General features: G+C 38.1%; 2 protein-coding genes and 1 long non-coding RNA gene across 6 annotated transcripts in view; 2 read left to right on the top strand and 1 right to left on the bottom strand.

Annotated features, from left to right (window-relative positions):
* The window catches only part of Ipo7 (importin 7), a 58773-nt gene extending 48970 nt beyond the window's left edge, over positions 1 to 9803 (top strand). Inside the window, exons 20-25 of the mRNA XM_027942323.3 lie at positions 1571 to 1666; positions 2135 to 2355; positions 2442 to 2647; positions 3862 to 4068; positions 6572 to 6688; positions 8684 to 9803. Coding sequence (XP_027798124.1) covers positions 1571 to 1666; positions 2135 to 2355; positions 2442 to 2647; positions 3862 to 4068; positions 6572 to 6688; positions 8684 to 8781 — 945 coding nt within the window. The 3' untranslated portion in view covers positions 8782 to 9803. The remainder of the gene's footprint in view (positions 1 to 1570; positions 1667 to 2134; positions 2356 to 2441; positions 2648 to 3861; positions 4069 to 6571; positions 6689 to 8683) is intronic.
* Positions 9804 to 10629: 826 nt separating this feature from the next.
* LOC139706880 (uncharacterized) lies at positions 10630 to 17825 on the bottom strand. Its single transcript, XR_011708561.1, has 2 exons — positions 17706 to 17825; positions 10630 to 16623 (listed from the first exon to the last, which is right to left on the bottom strand). It is a non-coding gene; the product is annotated as an uncharacterized lncRNA (long non-coding RNA).
* A 207-nt stretch (positions 17826 to 18032) lies between these two features.
* Positions 18033 to 22515, top strand: part of Znf143 (zinc finger protein 143) — a 59289-nt gene continuing 54806 nt past the window's right edge. For 3 of the 4 annotated variants that reach the window (XM_071616392.1, XM_071616393.1, XM_027942351.2), the window contains exon 1: positions 18043 to 18114. In XM_071616392.1, the coding sequence (XP_071472493.1) occupies positions 18073 to 18114 (42 nt within the window). In that variant the 5' untranslated portion in view covers positions 18043 to 18072. Of the gene's footprint in view, positions 18115 to 22515 lie in introns of all 4 variants that reach the window. The other variant, XM_027942350.2, reaches the window with a different exon arrangement.

The raw sequence follows: 22515 nt of genomic DNA, 5'->3' as shown, positions 1-22515 counted from the left end.
CGTGCTCTCCCTCTCTCTCTTTCTGCGGACCCTTAAGGTCAGAGGAGCCATCACAGCGACCCCAAACAAAAAGATATTTGTGTCTCTTGTGTGGTTATTTTGCGCAGCCCAGTCAGCCCAGTTTTACTGGAGTGACCCCTGAGCCTTTTAGTCTGGAGAACAGAAACCCGGCAAGAAAGGCCCTAAACCAAGTAGTGAGACACTGTCTTTAAATAAAAAAGAACAAGGCCTGGAGGTATGTAGCTCACAAGTAAAGCATCCCTCAGTTAAATCCCCAGTACACCCCACTCCCTGAAAAAAGTTCAAAAAAACCTTTGTTTTCTAGATTACCTAGTAATGACTTCAGCATGCACATGTCTTCTCTATGGCTTCTGACATTTACTTACAAATGTTTTGATTTTTAGAGTGTCTGGAGTTTACTTTAACCCAGTTCTGTGGAAACTAAAGGAAAGAATCAATAGCTTGAGATTTTTTGAAAGAATCAGGAATAGTAGACAGATGTTTTGTTTTGTTTAATTTTTTTTTTTTTTTTAGTTAGAGTTGGATAGAGATGTATAAAGGAAAGAAATACTTGGAGATTGAAGGTTTCTAGAGGCTAGAAAGTAAAAATACTATTCTTACAACAAGGGTAGGGGGATAAATTTTTATTTACAGTTTGATTGGGGAGACATGTGTTTAAATGGGGGGCTGGTGATATAATTCATACTATTTTAATTTCTAACAGTTTTTGTTAAGAAGTAGCAGCACAATAAAAAATGATTTTGCTGCCAGGTATGGATGTAATTCAAGCTACTGATGAGATTGAGGAAGGAAGATTCCTCAGCCCATGAATTCAAGGCCAGCTTGGGCAACAACCTTAGTGATAATCTGATTTACGAAGGGGAAAAGTATTTTTGTCAAGAAGGTTTTAGATATGCTTGTCTTTCACTTAATATTTTTCCCTTTTGATCTCTTGTTCATACAGTAATTCTTTAGTTGTGTTATTCATTTTTTGCCAGTTATCTTGTCTATATTAATATTATGGTAAAAGAGATAATACTCTTACAATCTACTTTGTTATTCCAGAACATTTATCTGTACATTTATAATTTTCTAATGTTAAGTACCATGTCATGTCCATATTCTTTAGTTCTTGTCTGCCGTTTATAGGCCAGTGGTTGCCATCAATAGGATATTTCTTCCTCCTTATCCCACAGCACCCTAACTCATCATTTTTCATTTTTTGAGACAAATGTTTTGTCTACAAATAGCAGCATTTGTGTAATTCTTAACAGAAGAGTCAGTACCCTGAGAAAGATTAAGTGTTTTAGCTTCTACCCTTTGTGTGAGAAGGTACTGGTTCATATCCTGTTTTAATCCAGAATGGCATTTCAGGATAGATGCTTTGATCACTAAGACCAGGACACCAGAAGGCTAGACTATTTGACAAGTTTAAATCCTCAGGTGTTGTAGTTTAGTCTCTACAATGAACATTGTAATCATTCAGAACTGCTCAGAAAGGAAAGGAAATTATTTCTGATGTAAACATTTTCATGAAACCTTCTTGGAATTTATATTCTTTGTTGATCAGGTTCTTACAGGAGTTGCGGGAGAAGATGCAGAATGTCATGCAGCAAAATTGTTAGAGGTCATCATTCTACAATGCAAAGGGCGTGGCATTGACCAGGTCAGTGAGGGTAACTGTGTAGGTTGCTGAGATTGAATCCAGAGCCTCATGTATGCTAGGCAGACAGTCTACTTTTGAATTTCATTTTATCCCCAGCCCAAGGCTAACTTCTAATGCTTTTATTTGGAACTTCAGAGAATAAATCAATTTTTTACATCTTTTTCTCCTTTTGGCATTTACAATATATTGTGATACACTGTTGTGTACCATAGCATTTATTTTCACTGTTGGTGTAAAATTTAACCAATATATATTAATGAACATATATTTAATATGTTGAAAATACAAGTATTGAAGTTTCTTGTGTACTTTGTTATGCTAGGTAAATTTTGGCTTAAGATTTCTGACAGCTTTAGTAATTAAATGAGCCTAAAGGGTTAGTTGAGGCAACAGTTAAGTTAATATGGATAGAATAGTTAGGGTGCTATTCATTTCAGTCTTGGACTACCTTGTAATCTTTCTTTACAGTGCATTCCCTTATTCGTGGAGGCAGCTTTAGAGAGACTGACAAGAGAGGTTAAGACAAGTGAACTGCGAACAATGTGCCTGCAAGTTGCAATTGCAGCTTTATATTATAATCCGCACCTCCTACTCAATACCTTAGAAAATCTTCGCTTCCCTAATAACGTTGAACCAGTTACAAACCATTTTATTACACAGTGGCTTAATGATGTTGACTGTTTCTTGGGGTAAGTAACATGAATTGGACCTTTATGAAGAACTCTGTTTATTTAAGAAAATAGAGGAAAATTATTTTTTTATATTATTTTTTTAGGCTTCATGACAGAAAGATGTGTGTTCTTGGCCTCTGTGCTCTTATTGATATGGAACAGATACCACAAGTTTTAAATCAGGTTTCTGGACAGATTTTGCCAGCTTTTATCCTTTTGTTTAATGGATTAAAAAGAGCGTATGCCTGTCATGCAGAACATGAAAACGACAGTGATGATGATGATGAAGCTGAAGATGATGATGAAACTGGTAAGAGATTTGTGGTGAATTTCAGCAACACATATATAGTTAAAAAACTACTGGACTTTTTTCTAGTCCTTCTCCCAAAATTTAGGATCATAGCCAGATGCATTTATAGTTGTTCATTCATAGAAAGACTTCCTTATCTCAGAAGAGTAGCAAAGTCTATAAAGGCAGAATTGTCATCTATGTTTCCTATAAGAGGGAAGTTCCAGGCATTATAGTATGCAATCAATAAAAGATGGTTACTCTGTATTTGTTTGGCATAGCAAATATAGCAAAGAATGCATAAGTGATATTAGAAATTATTGCCATTGAGGGGCTGGGGTTGTGGCTCCGTGGTAGAGCCCTTGCCTAGCACATGCAAGGCCCTGGGTTCAATCCTCAACACCACATAAAAATAAACTAAAAAAATAAACAAATATTTTTTAAAAAGAAATTACTGAAATTGATTCAAGGTAAGATAGGCATTGCAGTTTCTTTTCTTTTTCCGCAAGTATTAACTTAGCGGGTCTTGTTTTCCATTTTGGCAGTACCAGGAATAGAACCCAGGGGTGCTCTACCACTGAGCTACATCCCTAGCCCTTTTTTATTTTTATTTGATCTCACAAAAGTTTCTATGGGTGAGGCTGGAGATGTGGCTCAGTTGTATCGCACCTTCCTTGAGGCCCTTGGTTTGATTTCCAGCACTGGCCCCCTGCCAAAGTTTCTATGGGTATTACTCAAACTATATAATTTTTTATTGGTATTTAGTTTGAATTTTCATACTAGAAGGCCAAGAGCATATCATGGGCTGCAATCTTCCTACAAACTAGGTGAGGTGGCTCACACTTGTAATCCCAGAGGCTGAGGCAGAAGAATCGAAAGTTAAAAGCCAGCCTTAGCAACTTAGTGAGACCCTTTTCAAAAAAAAAAAAACACAACAGGCTGGAAATGTGGCTCAGTTGTAAAGCGCCCGTAAATTCAATCCCTGGTACTCGTACAACCCCTTGCCCCACCCCCCCAAAAAAAATCATCTCTGGTGTTTAGAGTAACAAGACATGGTTGGGTTTCTTGGACATGCTTGAGAAGTTATTATTCTGTCTGTTGCTAGACATGTGTTTAAACACCAATTCCTGGAACTTTTCCTTGACTTTATTAATGAATTATAATTCGCTGAAAATGGTAAGCGATTGTCACTTTGAGTAACAAACCATTTCAGTGTTATATTTATGACTTGGCAGAGGAACTAGGGAGTGATGAAGATGATATTGATGAAGATGGGCAAGAATATTTGGAAATTCTGGCTAAGCAAGCAGGTGAAGATGGAGATGATGATGATTGGGAAGAAGATGATGCAGAGGAGACTGCTCTGGAAGGCTATTCCACAATCATTGATGATGAAGACAACCCTGTTGATGAGTATCAGATATTTAAAGCTATATTTCAAAGTAAGTCAGCTTATCACATATAGACTTTTCATTAAACAATCTGTCCCTTAATGAAGAGATTAATTAAAGTACCCAAAATTATTTATGATGATGCCGTCAAGCTACTGAGTATTCTGTCCTCTTCCTCTTATTTTTCCATTTAGTTTATAATTTTGAAAGATATACATTCTAGAATATAGTGTATTTCTTAAAAGTACAGTGACAATTCCTCTTTCTTCTGATTCTCAGTCTTTCAATTTTCCTCAATTGTTCTTCCATGTTTATATCTATTCAGTATTTATGTATTTTTGCATCTCTTAATCAATTCATTCTATTATTACAGAATTAGCAATTCTAATATAATCAATTTTAAGCTTCAAGCAGCTAATTTAACCACCCAAATTTGGTTGTAGTGATACAGATTTCTCCTGGAATTCTAGATATATCACAGTTATGTGTGGCTATAGAATACGACATGCTATTTTTGTTTAATAGCATCTTTTGCTTGAATTTCAAGGTGTAATGCCTATAGTCCACCACTCATTTTATGAAACTAAATTGCTGATCGCATAGTTCTGTAGTTCCAGCTATTTGGGAAGCTGAAGCAGGGGGATCAAAGTTTGAGTATAGCCTGGGCAACTTAGCAACACCCTGCCTCAAGATAAAAAATACGAAGAGCTGAGGATGTTGCTCAGTGGTAGAGCAACCCTGGATTCAGTCCCCAGTAGTGGGGGGCGGCTATTTAAATTGCCACTAAATTTGAAAGCCCTTCCCCCTCAGGGTTCTCCACTGTTAATTATCATTTCTACATAGGAACTTTGATATGGAATAAGTTCTTTCATAACCAAGGTTTAAGTACTCCAAGCGCATGAAAGTATTTTTGATGCCAGTTCACAAATAGTTTTCTGAATTAGATAATAACAAGAATTGATTGAAGTGCTAGAACTTCTGGCTTGCTTTGTTTTTTGTTAGGTATGAACAGGACAGTCTCTAAAATATAGTTTCTAATACAGCGCCTCTGCACAGTTGAAGTAAAGGAGAAACAGAAGATCTTGTGATTTAGCATTAGGTTTTTGCCCCCCAACTACCTTGCACCCAATACATGTGGAAATCACTTTTACATTCTTTACTTGCTCGGCAGTGAAAATATTGGGGGTAAAACCTATTTTAGACTCTTGCTTGCAGATGTATGTGTGAAATAGGCAAATACTTGCTCAGACCTACCATCATTTTATATTCACTTGTGTAGTATATTTTTTTGGTTGAACATTGTGAAATTTTAACACTTGTTTTTGTGACATTTGGAAAAAAATTGTTCTGTTCCTCACAGAGTAACCATTTTTTAGGCTATGATATAAAAATGTGTGACTTGTCATTTTATCTTGAGAATTGCAAAGTTACCTTTCTATGGAAAGACTTTATGTATATATACTTTTCTTTTTTCTTTCTTTTTACTGCCTGCCAACTCTGGGGTCTCACATACTCCAGGAAAGAACTCTAGCAGTGACATAAATCACAAACCAAGTTATATTAAAGAGAGGTTTTTGAGTAGGCAGAGGAAGAAAAATAAAGCGTGTATTTTGTATTGTTTACCCTTTTTCTTGCATCTGTATTTTCAAGTCATTTAACTCTGAATATTTTACTTATTTATTTAGGGAACCAGGGACCGAACTCAGGGGCACTTGATCACTGGCCCTCATCCCCAGCCCTATTTTGTATTTTATTAGAGACAGGGTCTCACTGAGTTGCTTAGTGAGTTGCTTTCTAAATTGCTGAGGCTGGCTTTGAACTCGGGATCCTCCTGCCTCAGCCTCCAGAGCCGCTGGGATTACAGGTGTGTGCCACTGCACCCAGTTTATTTTATTTTTTATGTGGTGTTAAGGATTGAACCCTCAGCACCTCACAGTTGCTAGGCAAGTGCTCTACCACTTAAATTAATTTTATTATTGAAACACCCCTAGTACAATACAATAAGAACAATTATGATATTTTTGAAGCACAAAGATGAACTGGAATTACTGTTTGCCCTATATCTTTTATTCCATAAGTAACTTAAGATAACTTTTAAAGTTACTTGGGAGGGCTGGAGATATAGCGCAGTTGGTGGAGTGCTTGCCTTGCATGCACAAGGCCCTGGGTTTAATCCCCACCACCACAAAAATAAAACAAACAAACAAATACGTAAATAGAAATAAAGTTATTGGGGAGAATTTCATTTTTGGGTTGCGGATAGACAGAACAGAATAGAAAGAACGTATCAGTTCCCCAGCACAGTGGCACACGCCTGTAATCCCAGGGACTCTAGAGGCTGAGCAGGAGGATCAAGAGTTCAAAGCCAGCCTCAGCAATGGCAAGGTGCTAACCAACTCAGTGAGACCCTGACTCTAAATACAAAATAGGGCTGGGGATGTGGCTCAGTGGTTGAATGCCCCAGAGTTCAATCCCTGGTACCAAAAGAAAAGAAAAAAAAAAGCTGTCAGTCCTGCGTATTAATGGTTTTTCCTACTTGTTTTTGTTTTGATAGCTATTCAGAATCGTAATCCTGTATGGTATCAAGCTTTGACTCATGGTCTTAATGAAGAACAAAGAAAACAGTTACAAGACATAGCAACTCTTGCCGATCAAAGAAGAGCAGCCCATGGTATGTTAGTCAACCATAATCCCTTTTTGATGTAATTAATGACTTCAAAGTTTTTTCTTTTAAACATTTTTTTTTTGTTGTTGTAGATGGACACAATATCTTTTGTTTTATTTATTTATTTTTATGTGGTGTTTAGGATCAAACCCAGTAGATTACACATGCAAGGCAAGTGCTCTACCACTGAGCTACAACCTCAGCCAATGATTTATGAAGGAATTTAACATTATATAAAAGGTATATTGTATAATGGTATGTAGGCTATGTAGTTATAAATCTAATATTTTTTTAAAGTAATAAATTACCTGGGTGTGTTGGCACACGCCTGTAATCCCAGCAATTTGGGAGGTTGAGGCAGGACAATTGCCATTTTTCAAGACCAGCCTCAGCAATTTTAGGAAGATCCTGTCTCAATACAAAGGGTTAGGGATGTGGGTTGGTTATTAAGCACCCCAGGTTAAATCCCTGTACTAAAAAAAAAAAAAAAAAGGTAATGAATTAAAAATTTTTTCTGAAATATATTATAGAAAAACCCCAGTTTTTTTTTAATCTTTAAACATTTTAATATACTCCCTCATTCCACTCCATCCCTATGCTCCATGTTAGGAACCAAACTTTACATATATATATACTTTACCATATACACACCACTATATGTATGTATGTATGTATATATATAAACTTCCAGCTCTGGAATGCATTTTCAAGATCTACTCTTTGTGTGTGTGTGTGTGTGCCAGGGATTAAATACAGAGCCACATCCCCAGCCCTTTTTATTTGGAGATAGGCTCTCTTGGGCTGGGGATGTGGCTCAAGCGGTAGCGCGCTTGCCTGGCATGCGTGCTGCCCGGGTTCAATCCTCAGTACCACATACAAAAACAAAGATGTTGTGTCTGCCGAAAACTAAAAAATAAATATTAAAAAATTCTCTCTCTAGAGAGAGATAGGGTCTCACTAAGTTGTTCAGGGCGTCAGTTGCTGAGGCTGGGCTGGAATTTGTGATCCTCCTACCTCAGCTTCCTAAATTGCTGATATTATAGGCGTGTAGTACTGCGCCTAGCAAATGTGTATTTTAATTTTATATACTCTGTAACAGTTTTCTCTAGGTTTTAATACCCAGACCCCTTTATAGTTGTGGTCAAAGATGAGATCCCTTGGGCTGGGATGTGGCTCAGTGGTACAGTGCTTGCCTAGCATGCATGAGGCACTGGGTTCAATCCTCAGCACCACATAAAAATAAACAAGTAAAATAAAGGTATTGTGTCTATCTATAACTAAAAAAAAAATAGTAAATATTAAAAAGATTTTTTTTTTTTTAAAGATACTCTGATTGAAAAAAAAAAAAGATTAGGGATTGAATTCAGAGGTGCTTTATACTGGGCTACATTTCCCACCTTTTTTATTTTGAGATAGTGTCTTACTGTGTTGCAAATACCACTATACCCAGCTCTTAAGTATTTTTTATTTTGGAATTCTTTTCAAGATGGTTCCTTATTGATACATATGACTGGTATCAATCATGGTTCCTTATGACTCACAATGGAGTGTTTAAAGATTTTTTTTTTTTTTCTTGAGGTCAGGCATGATGGCACACAACTGTAATTGCAGCAACTTGGGAAACAAAGCATTTGAAATTCGAGGCCAGCCTCAGCAATTTAGTGCCAGCCTGTCTCAAAATAAAAGGGCTGGAGCTATATCTCTGTCGTATAGCACCCCTGGGTTCAGTACTCAGTACCTTAAAAATGTTTTTCCTTAACCATGGAAATTAAAATTCGCTAAAGGATTCTATAGCATAAAACAGGACAGATTGTCTTCTCTACATAGTGCATGCCCTCTTTCCCCTTATACTTTTGTCAGGGAGAATAGAGCTGTCAACTTTGGAACACCTTGGGCACTAATGGTAAACTACTATCTTGTTAATTCTTAAGTCTTTTTTTTCCCTACAAAGTAGTAAGATAATTGAATGCCCTACTAAAGTTTCACTTATTTATTTTCTAGAATCCAAAATGATTGAGAAGCATGGAGGATACAAATTCAGTGCTCCAGTTGTGCCAAGTTCTTTCAATTTTGGAGGCCCGGCACCAGGGATGAATTGAGTTCTCAGTTTCTTTCCTGCTGTGTGATTGTAGTGAAGAGCTTGTGTTCCTCCTAGTAGTGGTTCCAGAACTGGTTCATGTTACCTACTCTAAACTATTGATCAATAGATGGACAAAAAAACCCCAGGAGGTGGGACCTGATCATGCAACCTGGCACTGGAAGTGAAACCAGAGGGATTTTTGTGGGGAGGGGGGTTAATGTGGGGGTATTTTCTTTATTTTTTGAAGAAAGTAAGATCCTGACTCTGAAGCTTCAAGTGACACTGTGGAAATCTGAAACAAGAGGGTATGTCATGAAGGCAGCTTTTCTTTTTCTGAGGAAAAAATAGGCATGGGCTACAGGACTATTTAAAATGTCTCATTTACAGTATAAAGCTCAAAGGTAGATGTAATTTTTACACCTATGAGTATTTGTCCGATTTCTGTCTCTTCCTCACCATTGGGTATCCTTTGTATGTAAATAAGATAAGGTAATATGATAGCCTTATTCAGTCTTCATTTTCATTCATCAAATATTGTTCCTATGTAGATTATTGGACATTTATTGTAGCACTACATAACTGATTTAAAAATCTGTAAATGAATTAGCACTTTCATATTGAAACAAGCCTGCTAGCCTATGTATAAAAGCAAAAATGTTTGCTGTTTATAAAAAGGGATGTAATAGGGTGGGGGGCAGGGGTAATTTCAAGTTATTAATTTAAAAATGAACTAGCAATTTTGTAACTGGTAACTTTGTGGTACACTCACCTCTGATAGTGACTTGAATTCGGTATGTAAAAAGGGGTTAGTGATATTTCATTGCTGCTAAAAATGGCAACTCCCTCTGTGTCCTGTTTTTTTTTCTTAAAGCTCTCAGTGTACAAGTGAATATTTGGATACAAGACCTTACTGTAACAAACAAGAAAGGCGATATCTGAAGCATGTAAATTGGATATAAAGTTCTGCTCTTAAAGAGTTGATCTTAGAGTATGGCTAAACATCTATATATGCAATATTAAAAGAAATTAATTCGGCTATTATGTCTTGATTTGATTGCAGTTTTGTTCCTATTTATAATTTCTTCCCTTCATTGGCTTGTTTTAATCCAGTAACAAGAAAAAATGCAAAATGCATCCTTAACAGTTTACATCATCTGCCTATTTCCCTTTGCACAGCTCCTCTGCCCCTCTTGATGATTGTGGTATCTGATCTTATTTATAGGCCGAAGGCACATGGTTTGCTCCAAAAACCACTATTGATACCACTGGAAAAACGAGCCAGCAACAAGACAGTGTCGAGAGGTTGGCTTGCTCCCCTCTCTTCTAACTGCATGTTGAAAATAAGCCTTTATTGATCTTAAAACATGTGTCAGATGAGTCATACATTGGGTTATTTTTTATATACATGTATACACAATATTTCAAATTGAAAGCAACATCTCAGTGGATTCAAACTTACATGCTATTGTCTAAAACATTAAAAATTTGTAAGTATAAGAATAAAATGCACATAAATATTTAAAATGCATAATTAAGGAAACCCATTGGTGTTGTGCTTTTCTTGTATATCAATAATTAAGCCACTATTGCTGGCACTGTTTGGTTGGTTTTCTATTAACACAGAAGGAGTGAAGTATTTCCTATATTTATGAATTTACTACTAAAATCTTGGCAAAAAATGAAAAAATTGTCTAATGTCTGAGTGAAAACTGTTAATCAAGTATGTTTCTACTGCCCTGCCCCCAAGTTAGACACCAACTATATACCCTAAATTGCTTAAGGGGATTTCACATTATATAAAATTATTAAAAAATGGAGTAGTTGTATATATGCAACATTGTGTACAGAGGGGAGATATTAAATAGTATTTGTCTTCCTTTACCTCTTTTTTTTTTGTCCCCTACTTTTTAAAATTTCAAACTTTACTGCTCTTTGAAATGATAATTCCAGTTTTCACATTGTTATTGGAAAACCATATCTAATAAAGGTTTTAGTTACTCTCATGAACAGAACGACAATTCTCATTTGGGGTTTTGTTTCAAGAAGATGTATTGTCATGTCTTTGAGAACAAGTTTTATTGTCTCCCATTAATTGTTTCCAAACTAATCTCCATTATTTATTTATTTATTTTTAGTTATACATGGGCACAATATCTTTAAATATAAGTGGTGCTGAGGATCGAACCCAGGTCTTCCACGTGAGAGGCTAGCGCTCTACCGCTGAGCCACAACCCCAGCCCCACCATTGTAGACTTTAACCCCAAATTATACCTTATAATTAAACTACTTAAATAATGTTCAAATGATAGCTTTTAATGAATCCAATATATACTTCAATTTTCATGATTTCTTTAAACAATATCAAATTACAGTTTGTCACAGATCATATGTCTTAATATGTTTGAGTTTCTACATGGGAATGCAACTCTTGTAAGTAGTTATACATAGACACCCTCCCACCCCAACCTGCCCTGCACTGGGCATTTGAACCCAGAGGTGCAATTGCAATGGAACTAAGTCCCCAGTCCTCTTTTGAGACAGGTCTTGCTAAATTGCTAAGGCTGGCCTCAAACTTAAAATCCTTCTTCCTTAGACTCCTACCTCCCTGGGATTATAAGCATGCTCCACCATGCCCAGCTATAAATTTGTTTTTGACATATTAAGATAGTGACTGCTGTATTTTGCTCTAGAAGGGACTATACTATAGGAGGGGCCAAACCAGAGCCTCATAGCTATATGCCGCTATTCAGCCCAAATATACCCTCTTCCTGAAGCAAGCACGAAGAAAAAGGCATTAAGAATTACCATAACATAATGTAATACCAGCTACTGTGGCAGTAGGATCACAAGTTGAGAGGAACCTCAGCCACTTTAGCGCAAGATTCTATCTCAAAATATAAAGTGATGGGTGTGGTGGCACACCCCTATAATCCCAGCAAGGTCAAGGAGTAAAGATACCAAATTCAAGGCCAGTCTCAACAAATTGGTGAGGCCCTATGCAACTTAGTGAGGCCAAATATCAAAAAATTGAGCTGGGGATATAGCTCAGTTGTAAAGCACCCCTGGGTTCAATCCTCAGTACCAAAAAAATAAGAGCTGGTGTAGCAGCTCCATGGTAAAGCTCCCTTGGTACCACCAAGTGGGAGTGATATTTCATGAATTTAATGAAAGTTATGCCTTCAGTAAGAACACATGACTTAAGCATAACAGACATTCCATACTTACAGAATGAATCACCTAAGTTACATCTCTATAAGATTTGTCCGTTCTGATATAATTTAAATTTTTGGCAAAGTTAACCTGAGGTTATTTACCAGCAGTGTTTCTACTGAATTCCAGCTTCTACCCTTAGATTGGCTACCCTTGCAATACCATATAATACTTGGGCTTCATGGTTTAAAAAAAAAAAAAAAAAAGGTTACATGTTCACTTACATGTCAAGTATCTTGGAATACTTAATCTTTTTCAGAGAAGGAGGAATTGTTATCTAAATAAGTCACATCTTGAAGCTAGAAAAGGTTCTTCTTGCAAGAACATTAGTTCTTTTTTCTGTGTGTGGTACTAGGGATTGAACCTATATTAACAGTAGAAATCCCTCATTTTTGCACTATGAGAGGAATTAATATCTTAGAGTAATATTTTTCTAGGGTTATCATCATCTCCTACCAAGTTTTTAAAGTATAGGTTAGTTCATCTTTATATAGTTCGATTCTGCTTCCATGCATATACTGAAGTTTGTCAGCTATACTCAAAACCTTTTAAAAGTTTCTTTTAAAAGACCGGTCAGATTAGCCAAATTTTGTACAAACGTGTAACAAAAGAGACTCCACTATTGGGGTGGGGTTGTGGCTTAGCAGTAGAGCGCTTGTCTAGCATGTGCAAGGCAATGAGTTCAATCCTCAGCACCACATAAAAATAAATAAATAAATAAATGTCCAACTGCAACTAAAAAAATATTTAAAAAAAAGAGACTCCACTATATATAATGCACCCCCAAACAGAACAACAACAACAGAAAACCTGGCCAAACAATAAAAAGAATAAACTTCCTCAACTTGATAAAGATATCTACCAAAAACCCAAAGTTAATATGCTTAATGGTAATAATTGTTCCTAGTTCAGGAATAAGACAAGGATGCTCACTTTTACCACTAGTACTCAACATTACAAATCAAGTTCTAGGCAAGGCAATTAAACAAGAAAAGGAAGTAAAGGGAATCCAGGTTGAAAAAGTAAAAATATATTCACAAGATGATATGATAGAAAATTCTAAGAAATAACATGCACAAAATGATTTTAAGATTGCAAGATACAAGGTTATATAATATACAAAATATACTAAAATTCCACTTACAGTAGCAATGAAGAAGTACTTACGAGTAAATACAACAAAACGGTAAAACTGAAATAACTATATAAGTGGAAGATAACATGAACGCTGCAACATAGCACAAATTGATCTACAGATACAGTTTTATCCATATGAGATTTCAGCTATCTTTTTACGCCCTGCCCAGCAACTTACTAGCTTATCCTGAAATGTGTATGGGAATATAAAGGACCCAGAATAGATGAAACAATATTGGAAAAAGTAGATTTAGTGATCACATAGTGTTCTGTTGGTGTAAGGATGGTCCAAGAGAATAAAGTTGAATCACTAATTAAACCCTTACATTTATGGTTAGTTGATTTCCAGTAAGGGTGCCAAGAGTGTTCAACGTGGGAAATAGTCATCTTTTTAAGATACGTTATCTCCATGCAAAAGCATGAAACAGGTCTCTTAGCTAATGTATTAAAGATTTGAATGAAGGCTTCAAACTATAATAAAATTCTTGGGGAAAACCATACACATAAATCTTAATGATTTTTTTATTAGGTAGTGGTTTCTTAAACTTGTATCCAAAGCACATATTTAAGGAAAAAAATAATTGGGCTTCATCAATATTGTGGTTCAAGTTGTATTTTTTGTTGTTTTGCATGGTACTTAAAATAGAACTGAGGGACTTGCACATACTAGGCAAGGGCTCTACCACTGACCACACCCCAGCACTCCAAAAGACTATTTATTTATTTATTTTGGTACCAGGGATTGAACTCAGGGGCACTCAACCACTGAATAACATCCCTGCCTGTATTTTGTATTTTATTTAGGGTCTCACTGAGTTGCTTAGGGCTTTGTTGTTGCTGAGGCTGGCTTTGAACTCCTGCTTTAGCCTCCCAAGCCACTGGGGTTACAGGCATGAACCACCACACCCAGCCACAATGTGTAAAAACTTTTGCAGAGGGCCCTAATTTCAATCCCCAACACTGCACAAAAAAAAGGGGGGGTGGTGGTGTGGGGTGGGGATAAAGATGGATGTGGAGAAATTAGAATCCTTACATGTAAAATGCTCATCTGTTGTGTTTGGCAGTTCCTCAAAAGGTTGTAAACAGTTTTACCATATGACTCTGCAATTGTATTCCTAAGTAAATATACCAAGAGAAATAAAATACATCCATAATACTTGCACAGAAATGTCATAGAGTCTGGGTGTGATATTGTCTCTCTGAAATAGAACGGGGGGGGGGGGTGTATGCAGAGATGTGCTTCAGTATTATCCAAAGTATAGTATTCCTAAGAGCCAAAAAGGTAGAAAAAAATCTTACATGCAGAAGGCCCTTGGTTCAATTCCCAGCACCACACACACACAAAAAAGGTAGGAACAATTCAAATATCCATCAGTTGATAAATATTAGATTCATACAAATAGTTAGCAAAAAGGAATGAAGAGCAAATCACATGCAATCCCAGCAATCTGGAATGGGGAAGCAGGAGGATCCCAAATTTAAGGCCAGCCTGGGCAATTTAGTGACCTTGTCTCAAAAGGATTGAGGATGCTGTTCACTGGTAGAGCACCATGGGTTAAATCCCCAACACAAAAATAAAGAACTATAATGGGGTGGGACTATAGATCAGTGGCAGAGCACTTGCCTAGCATATATCAGGTCCTAGTTTGTTAAGAGGCATACCTTTGGGATCTTCAGGGGGTTTGAAGTTTTAGAAGTTATAAAATTATATTATTCCAGAGAGTATGGTGGTACATGCCTGTTATCCCAGATATTGGAGACTGCATGTGTGAGTCCAGCCTTGGAAATCTAGTAAGACCGTCTCAAAATAAAAAGGGCTGAAGATGGCAGAGCATCACAAATTTGAGATTGGCTTTAGCAACTTAGGGAGACCCTGCTTCTTAAAAGTATAATTAAACCCTAACAAATGGAATGTAAATACGAATTTTCCTTTCTGTGTGAAAGCTAAGAAAATTATCTCAGTCTACAAACCCAGGATTTTCTCTTCTTTTTTGAGACACACACTCACTGTGTTATCCAGGCTGGCGTCAAACTTAAGATTCTTCTATCTCACCCTCCCAGTTCACTGAGATTACAGGTGTATGCCACCAAACATGGCACAAACCAAAGACTCAACCCTGTATCCATGAGCCCTATGAAAAGTACAGTTGTTCGGTATATTTTTTTCAGAGGTTTCATAAGAATCTCAAAGGAGTTGTCAAAGTACTTAAGAACCACTGCTACAGGAGCTGGGATTGTGGCTCAGTGGTACAGCGCTCGCCTAGCACATGGAAGGCTCTAGGTTTGATCATCAGCACCACATTAAAGAAATAATTAATTAAAATAAAGATATTGTGTCCAACTACAACTAAAAAACCCCAATATTTTTTTTTTAAAAGAACCACTGCTGTAAACAATGAAGTGGAAAAAGACATTTATCGAGTACTAAAAAACATCTGAGAGGCACTGTGCTTCCTATGTACAGTATTTACATTACCATAAATCCTCCCAGCAACATTGTTAAATGGGTGGCAAGTGCCACATCTGTAGCTACAGTTTCTAATTGAGACAGACAAAACACTGGTTTGGGGTGAGGTGGTACTCTCCTATAATCCGAGTTCTGGGAGGCTTAGGAAGAAGGATTGCAAGTTTGAGGCTAGCCTCAGCAATTTATTGAGACTGTTGTTTTGAAATGAATTCTGGGGATAGAACTCATTATCAGGACATAATGAGCTATGTCCCCAGTGCTTTATTTTTCGGTACTGGGAACTGAATACAGCTACCACACATGAAACGACTTATTTGTACCCATTAACTTCACCACTGAGCTACATTCTCAGCCCTTTTGGTTTTGAGATAGGTTGCCCTAAATTGCTGGGGGTCTCAAAAAATTGCTATCTGGTCTTGAAATCCTGCTGCTTCAGCCTCTGGTATAGCTGAGATTACAGGTGTGCACCACTACCCCCAGAACCTCTTATCCTTCAGCTGAGCTTTGGTTAAAAGGGAATCAATCTATCCATTTATTTTTTTGGTATTGGGAACTGAACCCAGGAGTGCTTTACCACTGAGTCATATCCCAGCTCTTTTTATTTTAGATGTACATGGACACAATATTTATTTTTATGTGGTGCTGAGGATAGAATTCAGTGTCTCACCACTGGGCAAGTGTTCTACCACTGAGCTACAACCCAGCCCTTATTTTTGCTTAGGACCTCATGAAGTTGCTTGGGCTGGCCTCAAATTTGCAACCATCCTGCCCCAGCCTCTCCAGTCACTAGGATTACAGGTGTGAGCCACCGGCTCCATTAACTTGTAAATGAGCAAAATCCTCTAGCATCAAAAAACTTTTTTTTTTTTTTTTTTTGGTGCTGGGGACTGAATTCAGGGGTACTCCACCACTGAGCCACATCCCAAGCCCTATTTTGTATTTTATTTTAGAGACAGGGTCTCACTGAGTTGCTTCACTTTTGACGAGAATGGCTTTGAATTGGCGATTCTCCTGTCTCAGCCTCCCCAGTGGCTTTCATACAAGAACCTAAAAAGTAATCAGAAATATTTTAAATTACTAAAGAATGTGTTAAAGCTTAAATAAAATCCTGTTTTCCTTCTAAGAGCGTTTGGGTACAAATTATGCATGTTTGCCTTGGTTAAGGTACACCTAAGCAGGAAAAGGGGAATGCTGCAACCCCAGAGTACAGATATGCACCAAAGCACTGTCTTGAGGGCTGGCTATATTTTAACATTTTTGACTTATCCTCCGTCTATTCCATAATCATCTGAAATGCAAGAAACTAAACATTATCCTACTCTCTCCGTTTAAGTACCCAAATCTGTTCAAGCAAGCCGACGTCCTCATAATCGATTCTACACCTGGCTTGCCTCATTTAACACACTTTATTTCATTTTTACTCGGCATGGTTTCCCAAGCAAATAATATTTACTCAATACCTCCTGAAATTACTAGTATTTTCAATGACTTAGAAAAGGAATGGATGAGAGCTACCACACATGAAACGACTTATCTGTATCCATTAACAGGTTTAGGGGACCCGATTGAATACTTTCCCGCACCCCTTTGACTTTTTCAGTTATCAACACACAAAAGGGAAATAAGATTCAAAAGAACGTAGCGACACCAATTCAGTTGACTTAAAACTTTGAGCCAAAAGTACAAAAATGAATAAATGCTTCCAGTCTCCCGAAGGAATCTTAGACTACCACCACTCTGGTGCCAAACTCCGCGGGAGTTTCCGGGGGCAGAAGGCTCATCCTCCCACCGCACGGTGATGCCCCCGGCGACTGGAGAAGCGCAGGCAGGCCTGGAAGCCAGTCACCGGCACACATCAGGTCTCGGGTAAACGGCCTTTGCCCAAGACCAAGGGCCTCAATCAGCATTGAGAGCCCCCGGGGAGCGGGCAGGTCTCCCATCCTGTCCTATGCTTCCCCTCCTCTTCCCTCCCAATGGTACAGCATTCGGCAAGGGCTAGGCAAAGCTCATCTGGTCTCCAGAATTCATTCCAACAAGCCCACAGGGAAATCCCAATCCGCCTCTTCGCCCCTGTGGGGAAAATGGCGCCCGTCACCCTTTCTCCCTCCCAGGTAATCACAAGGACCAACCTCCCTCCCTTGCTACAAAATGGCGTCTCCCGCTGGAGCCCCGGAATCCGCATAATTAACTTGTCAGTGAAGTGGTGTTGGTCTGGGATGAGCGGTTCTGCCAACCAGTAAGACACAGAAACTTTGATTCCGCACTTTGCGCGAGCCACTCAGGCGCTGGCTGGAAGACCAACCTTGGTGACGTCCCAAGTTGGGGCGTGCCTAAGGGGGCGATTCCCTTCTGGTAGGTTAAATTTGGTCCAATTAAAAGCAGGGAATGCCCAGTGAGTGACGTAATGCCTGCCCAATGGAGGCTGGGGGCGGGCCTCAGACACGCTATGCGGGTTGCGGGGCTTGGGGGCCGGGCGGCTGTTTCCTGTCCTGGTGCATGGTGGTCGGACGAAGGAATTGTTGGAAAATTTTCTCGGAGGTTCGTATATAAATGTGTTTTTACCCAGTGTGCATTATTCTCCGCCCGGCCGCCGCCCTCAGCGCGGCGGCGCGGGCCCGCTTGGGCCCGGGCTCCGGCTCCCACTGCTCAACCTCGGCCGCAGGCCTTGTTGATCCTACGGCCGCCTCGGTAGCTGCGCCTGGGCAGAAGCGGAGTTTATTAATAACCCGCGGCCGCCACTCTGGGCGGCGGAGCTTTTCTAGCTGAGAACGCAACCCCCCCTTGTCCCAGCGTGCCGCGCCCCGCCTGTTCCCCTCAGGGGACCGCTGACGGGAGGGAGAGTGAGAGGAGAGGGTGGAGTCCTCGGGAACCTGGCGGCGTTTCTCGGCCTGACCTCGGCGCAGAGTCCCCAGGCGCGCCGGGGCGAATCTCCTCCGGCTGCTACGGGTCCACGGTTCACACGAGGGCCCAGCAGGGGCGCCTGCGGCCCGGCTGGCCGTGGGCCCGCTCGGGACCCTGCTTGCGGATAGCATCCAGAATTTCCTCCCACTCGGATCGCGGAGAGATTTCTTGTTTTCCTTTTGCTTTATTATTAATTTTTTTAAAGGATTTATGAATCCTAACACCAAGTTTTAGAAATTTGTAACTTATCATTCTCTCTTTCCCCGGTTTTGACTAAAGAGTGAACAAATCATTATAACACCTTGTAATATTTTATTGTTTTGAGTTCATTTTTGTTCCCTCCTCTCTTGATTTTTAAAAAATTTTCCCCACATTATAACGCTTTTAAAAGGGCACCGTTGTCAGCACATTATTTGAAGTTAGTTTCTGCCTTTGCTATGGAAGAGTATAAATTAGCTGCATAGTTAAGTGGGGATGTAATGAAAAATTGTAGATTTTAAGATTGTGGTCGTTTTTGTCCTTAATTTTGCCAGAAAATGACGTGAAATCAGTGTAATACTATTTTTTTTTAAAAAAAACTAAGTACATAGTTTATTGTTTAAGAAATTTGACGAAACACCCCCAAATGCCAGTAAGATGCATAAATAGTTTTATCCTGGCATATTTTGACTATACTGTTTATACTAAATTGGTTGTCTAAAAATGACACCTCCCCCCATTAAAAAAAAAAACTATTGATACGATGCACATGCCTTACCTTCCACAATTTAAAGTGTATAATTAGCTGAGTTTTATTATATTCAATTTATACACTTCTTTTATTTAAAATATCAATCCCATTTATGTATCACCACAACTTTTTAAACATGTTCATCACTCCAAAAAGAAACTGTGATTCCCCACTTCCTCTCATCACCCCAGATTATGCCTATTCTGGTCATTTCATGTAAATGCAATCATAGAGGATGATTTTTGTGACTGGCTTAGCATAGTATTTGCCAGAACGTTATAACGTGTATTAGTACTTTATTTCTTTTTTTATTGCCAAATGGACACAGTCAATTTTATTCACTCATCTGTTGATGGATATTTGGGTTGTTTCCATTTTTTGGCTATTATGGATAATGCTTCTGTGAACATTTGGGTGCAGATTTTTCTGTGGACATGGGGTTCAGGTGGGGAGTGTTATTGTTTTGCAGTGCTGGGAATCCAAACCAGGGTCTTATGTGTTCTAGGCAGGTAGGTACTTGACCACCAAAATACATCTGTAGTCTTTTTAAAAAATTTTTGAGAAGGGCCTCACTAAGTTGTCCAGGCTGGCCTCAAACTTGTGATCCCTCTCCCTTATCCATCTGAGTAGCTGGGATTACAACCATACCACTACACTGCGTTTGAAGATAGGTGTTTATTTCTCTTGGGTACATGTACTATAAGTTGTCTCATATGATAACTCTATGTTCAACCTTTTACGGAACTGTCAAACTGTTTTCCACAGTGGCTGTACCATTTAGATTTTTACCAGCGAGGTATAAGGGTCCCAACTTCTCTACATCCTTGCCACTACTTGTTATTATACCCATCCTGGTAGATATGAAGTGGCACATATTGTGGGTTTGATTTGCATTTCTCTGAATGCTAATGATATTGAGCATTTTTTCCATGTCTCTTATTGGCCAGTTGTATGTCTTTGAAGAAATCTACTTGGATCCTTTCCCCCATTTAAAAGTTTGTTTTTTTTTTTGGTCTCTTTATTTATTAAAAAAAAATTTTTTTTTGTACCACATTCACAGTCCTTTTCATTTTTTATTTGGGAGGCACTTAATCACAAAGCCACGTTCACAGTCCTTTTTATTTTTTATTTTCAGAGAGGGTCTCACCAAGTTTTTGTGGCCTTGCTAAATTGCTGAAGCTGGTTTTGAAATTGCCATCCTCCTACTTCGGTCTCCTAAGTCACTGACTGGTATTACTGGTGTCCACCACCGTGCCCAGCTTCTTTTCATTATTGAGTTGTAAAGTTCTTTGTGTACTCTAAATAGAAATTCCTTATCAGATACATGATTTACAGAGTAACCTAAACCTTTTGCTAAGCATTGGGATATTGCTTAAAGATTCATTGTATTCTTCATAGAAAGATGACCTGGCTGGAGTGGAAAAAAGTAATTTATTATTTTAGCTGTTATTCATTGTTTACAGTGTGTGTGTGTGTGTGTGTATAGAGATAGATAGATAGATGTGTGTGTGTATATACATAATGGTGTGTGTGTGTGTGTGTATACACACACACACACATATATATATATATATATAATGATCATTTGAGAAGAACTGTATCAGTCCTGATTTCATTACTTAGCTTTGGGGTTTTATATAGTGTTTTAGAGTTTTGGTAGGGGGTAGTGGTTAAATCTGAAGTTTTACCCAGTTCTGAATCTTTTTGCTCCTGGCTTTATTTCAGGACATAATGATTCCCCACCTCCATATTGGTGATTTACCCACTCTACTACTGAGCTACGTCCCTAGCACTTTTTATTTTATTTTGCACTTTTTGTTTTATTTTGAGACAGAGTCTTACTTAATTGCCCAGGCTAGCCTTGAATTTGTGATCCTCCTGCCTCAGCCTCCCAAATTGCTGGGATTACAGGATCACTGCCACCACTCCTGACTAGAAAAAAAATTTTTTTGAAAACAGTGAATACCTTTCTTCACACTTTCTCATAAAACTAATCTTATTTTAAAACTGCAGTGACAACTCTACCCTGTGGAAATATATATTCATTAAAATGTAGACACAGATATATCCTTCCTGTCTATATTTCTTGGACTTAATATTCCATTTCCACTTATGTATACCACTTCACTGGCTAGGCACTGAATTATGTGATTAAGTGTTTTATATGTGTACATAAACTTATAATCCTCACTACAAACCTACTACTGTTGATACAGTTACTACTTTGCAGGTGAACCAGCTAAACTTTAGAATTATTTGTCCACTGTAAGCTGAGACATGATCCCGTGACTGGCTCAGAAGCCCATTCTCTCAACTGAAATTCTCAATAACCTATAAGACTTTAATAAGCTACCAAATGCCCTCCTCTTTAACTTCTAAAATATATCTGTTGACCCAAGAATGATAATAGTATTTTGAAATCTGTACATAAAATGACATAACATACATAGCGTTATTTATATACATCTTTTTTTTAAATATTTATTTATTTTTTAGGTGTAGATGGACACAAAATAGTGCCTTTATTTTTATGTGGTGCTGAGGATCAAACCCGGGTCCCGCCTGTACTAGGCAAGCGCTCTACCGCTGAGCCACATATACGTCTTTAATAATAAATGCATTTGGGCTGGGGATGTGGCTCAAGCGATAGCACGCTCGCCTGGCATGCGCGGGGTGCTGGGTTCGATCCTCAGCACCACATAAAAATAAAATAAAGATGTTATGTCCACCGAAAACTAAAAAATAAATATTAAAAATTCTCTTTTAAAAAAATAATAAATGCATTTGGCTCTATAGACTCAGTTTTGAAAATACAGAAATTCATTATATAGTATGGGTATAATGATCATAAGAAATTGGAATCATTTAAATTCATGGTACTTTATAAACAATACATACACACAGCAGCATATCATACAAAGTGAGACAGTGAAAGAAAAGGAATAAAGATCTAATCTTTAATCTTGCCTTAGGCTATAACAAGCTATGACTACTTACAACTTGTATTTCTATTTTTTTTAATATATATATTTTTTAGTTGTAGTTGGACACAATACCTTTATTTTTCTAATGTGGTGCTGAAGATCAAACTCAGGGCCTCGCACATGCAAGGCAAGCACTCTGCCACTGAGCCACAACCCAGCCCCACAACTTGTATTTCTTTGTTCATCCATATTTAGAAAGCATATATTATGTGTCAGACATTCTCCTAAGAACTAGGAATTCAATGATGAACCAATAGACAAGAAATCCTGATATCATACAACTGAAGTGTTTGATTACAAATTCTCTAAGAGGCAAGAAGGAGA

Source organism: Marmota flaviventris, chromosome 9 (genome assembly GCF_047511675.1).
Source record: "Marmota flaviventris isolate mMarFla1 chromosome 9, mMarFla1.hap1, whole genome shotgun sequence".
NCBI lineage: Eukaryota > Metazoa > Chordata > Mammalia > Rodentia > Sciuridae > Marmota > Marmota flaviventris.
Note: the sequence above shows the minus strand (reverse complement) of the source record. Positions and strands in the feature narration are given on the sequence as shown.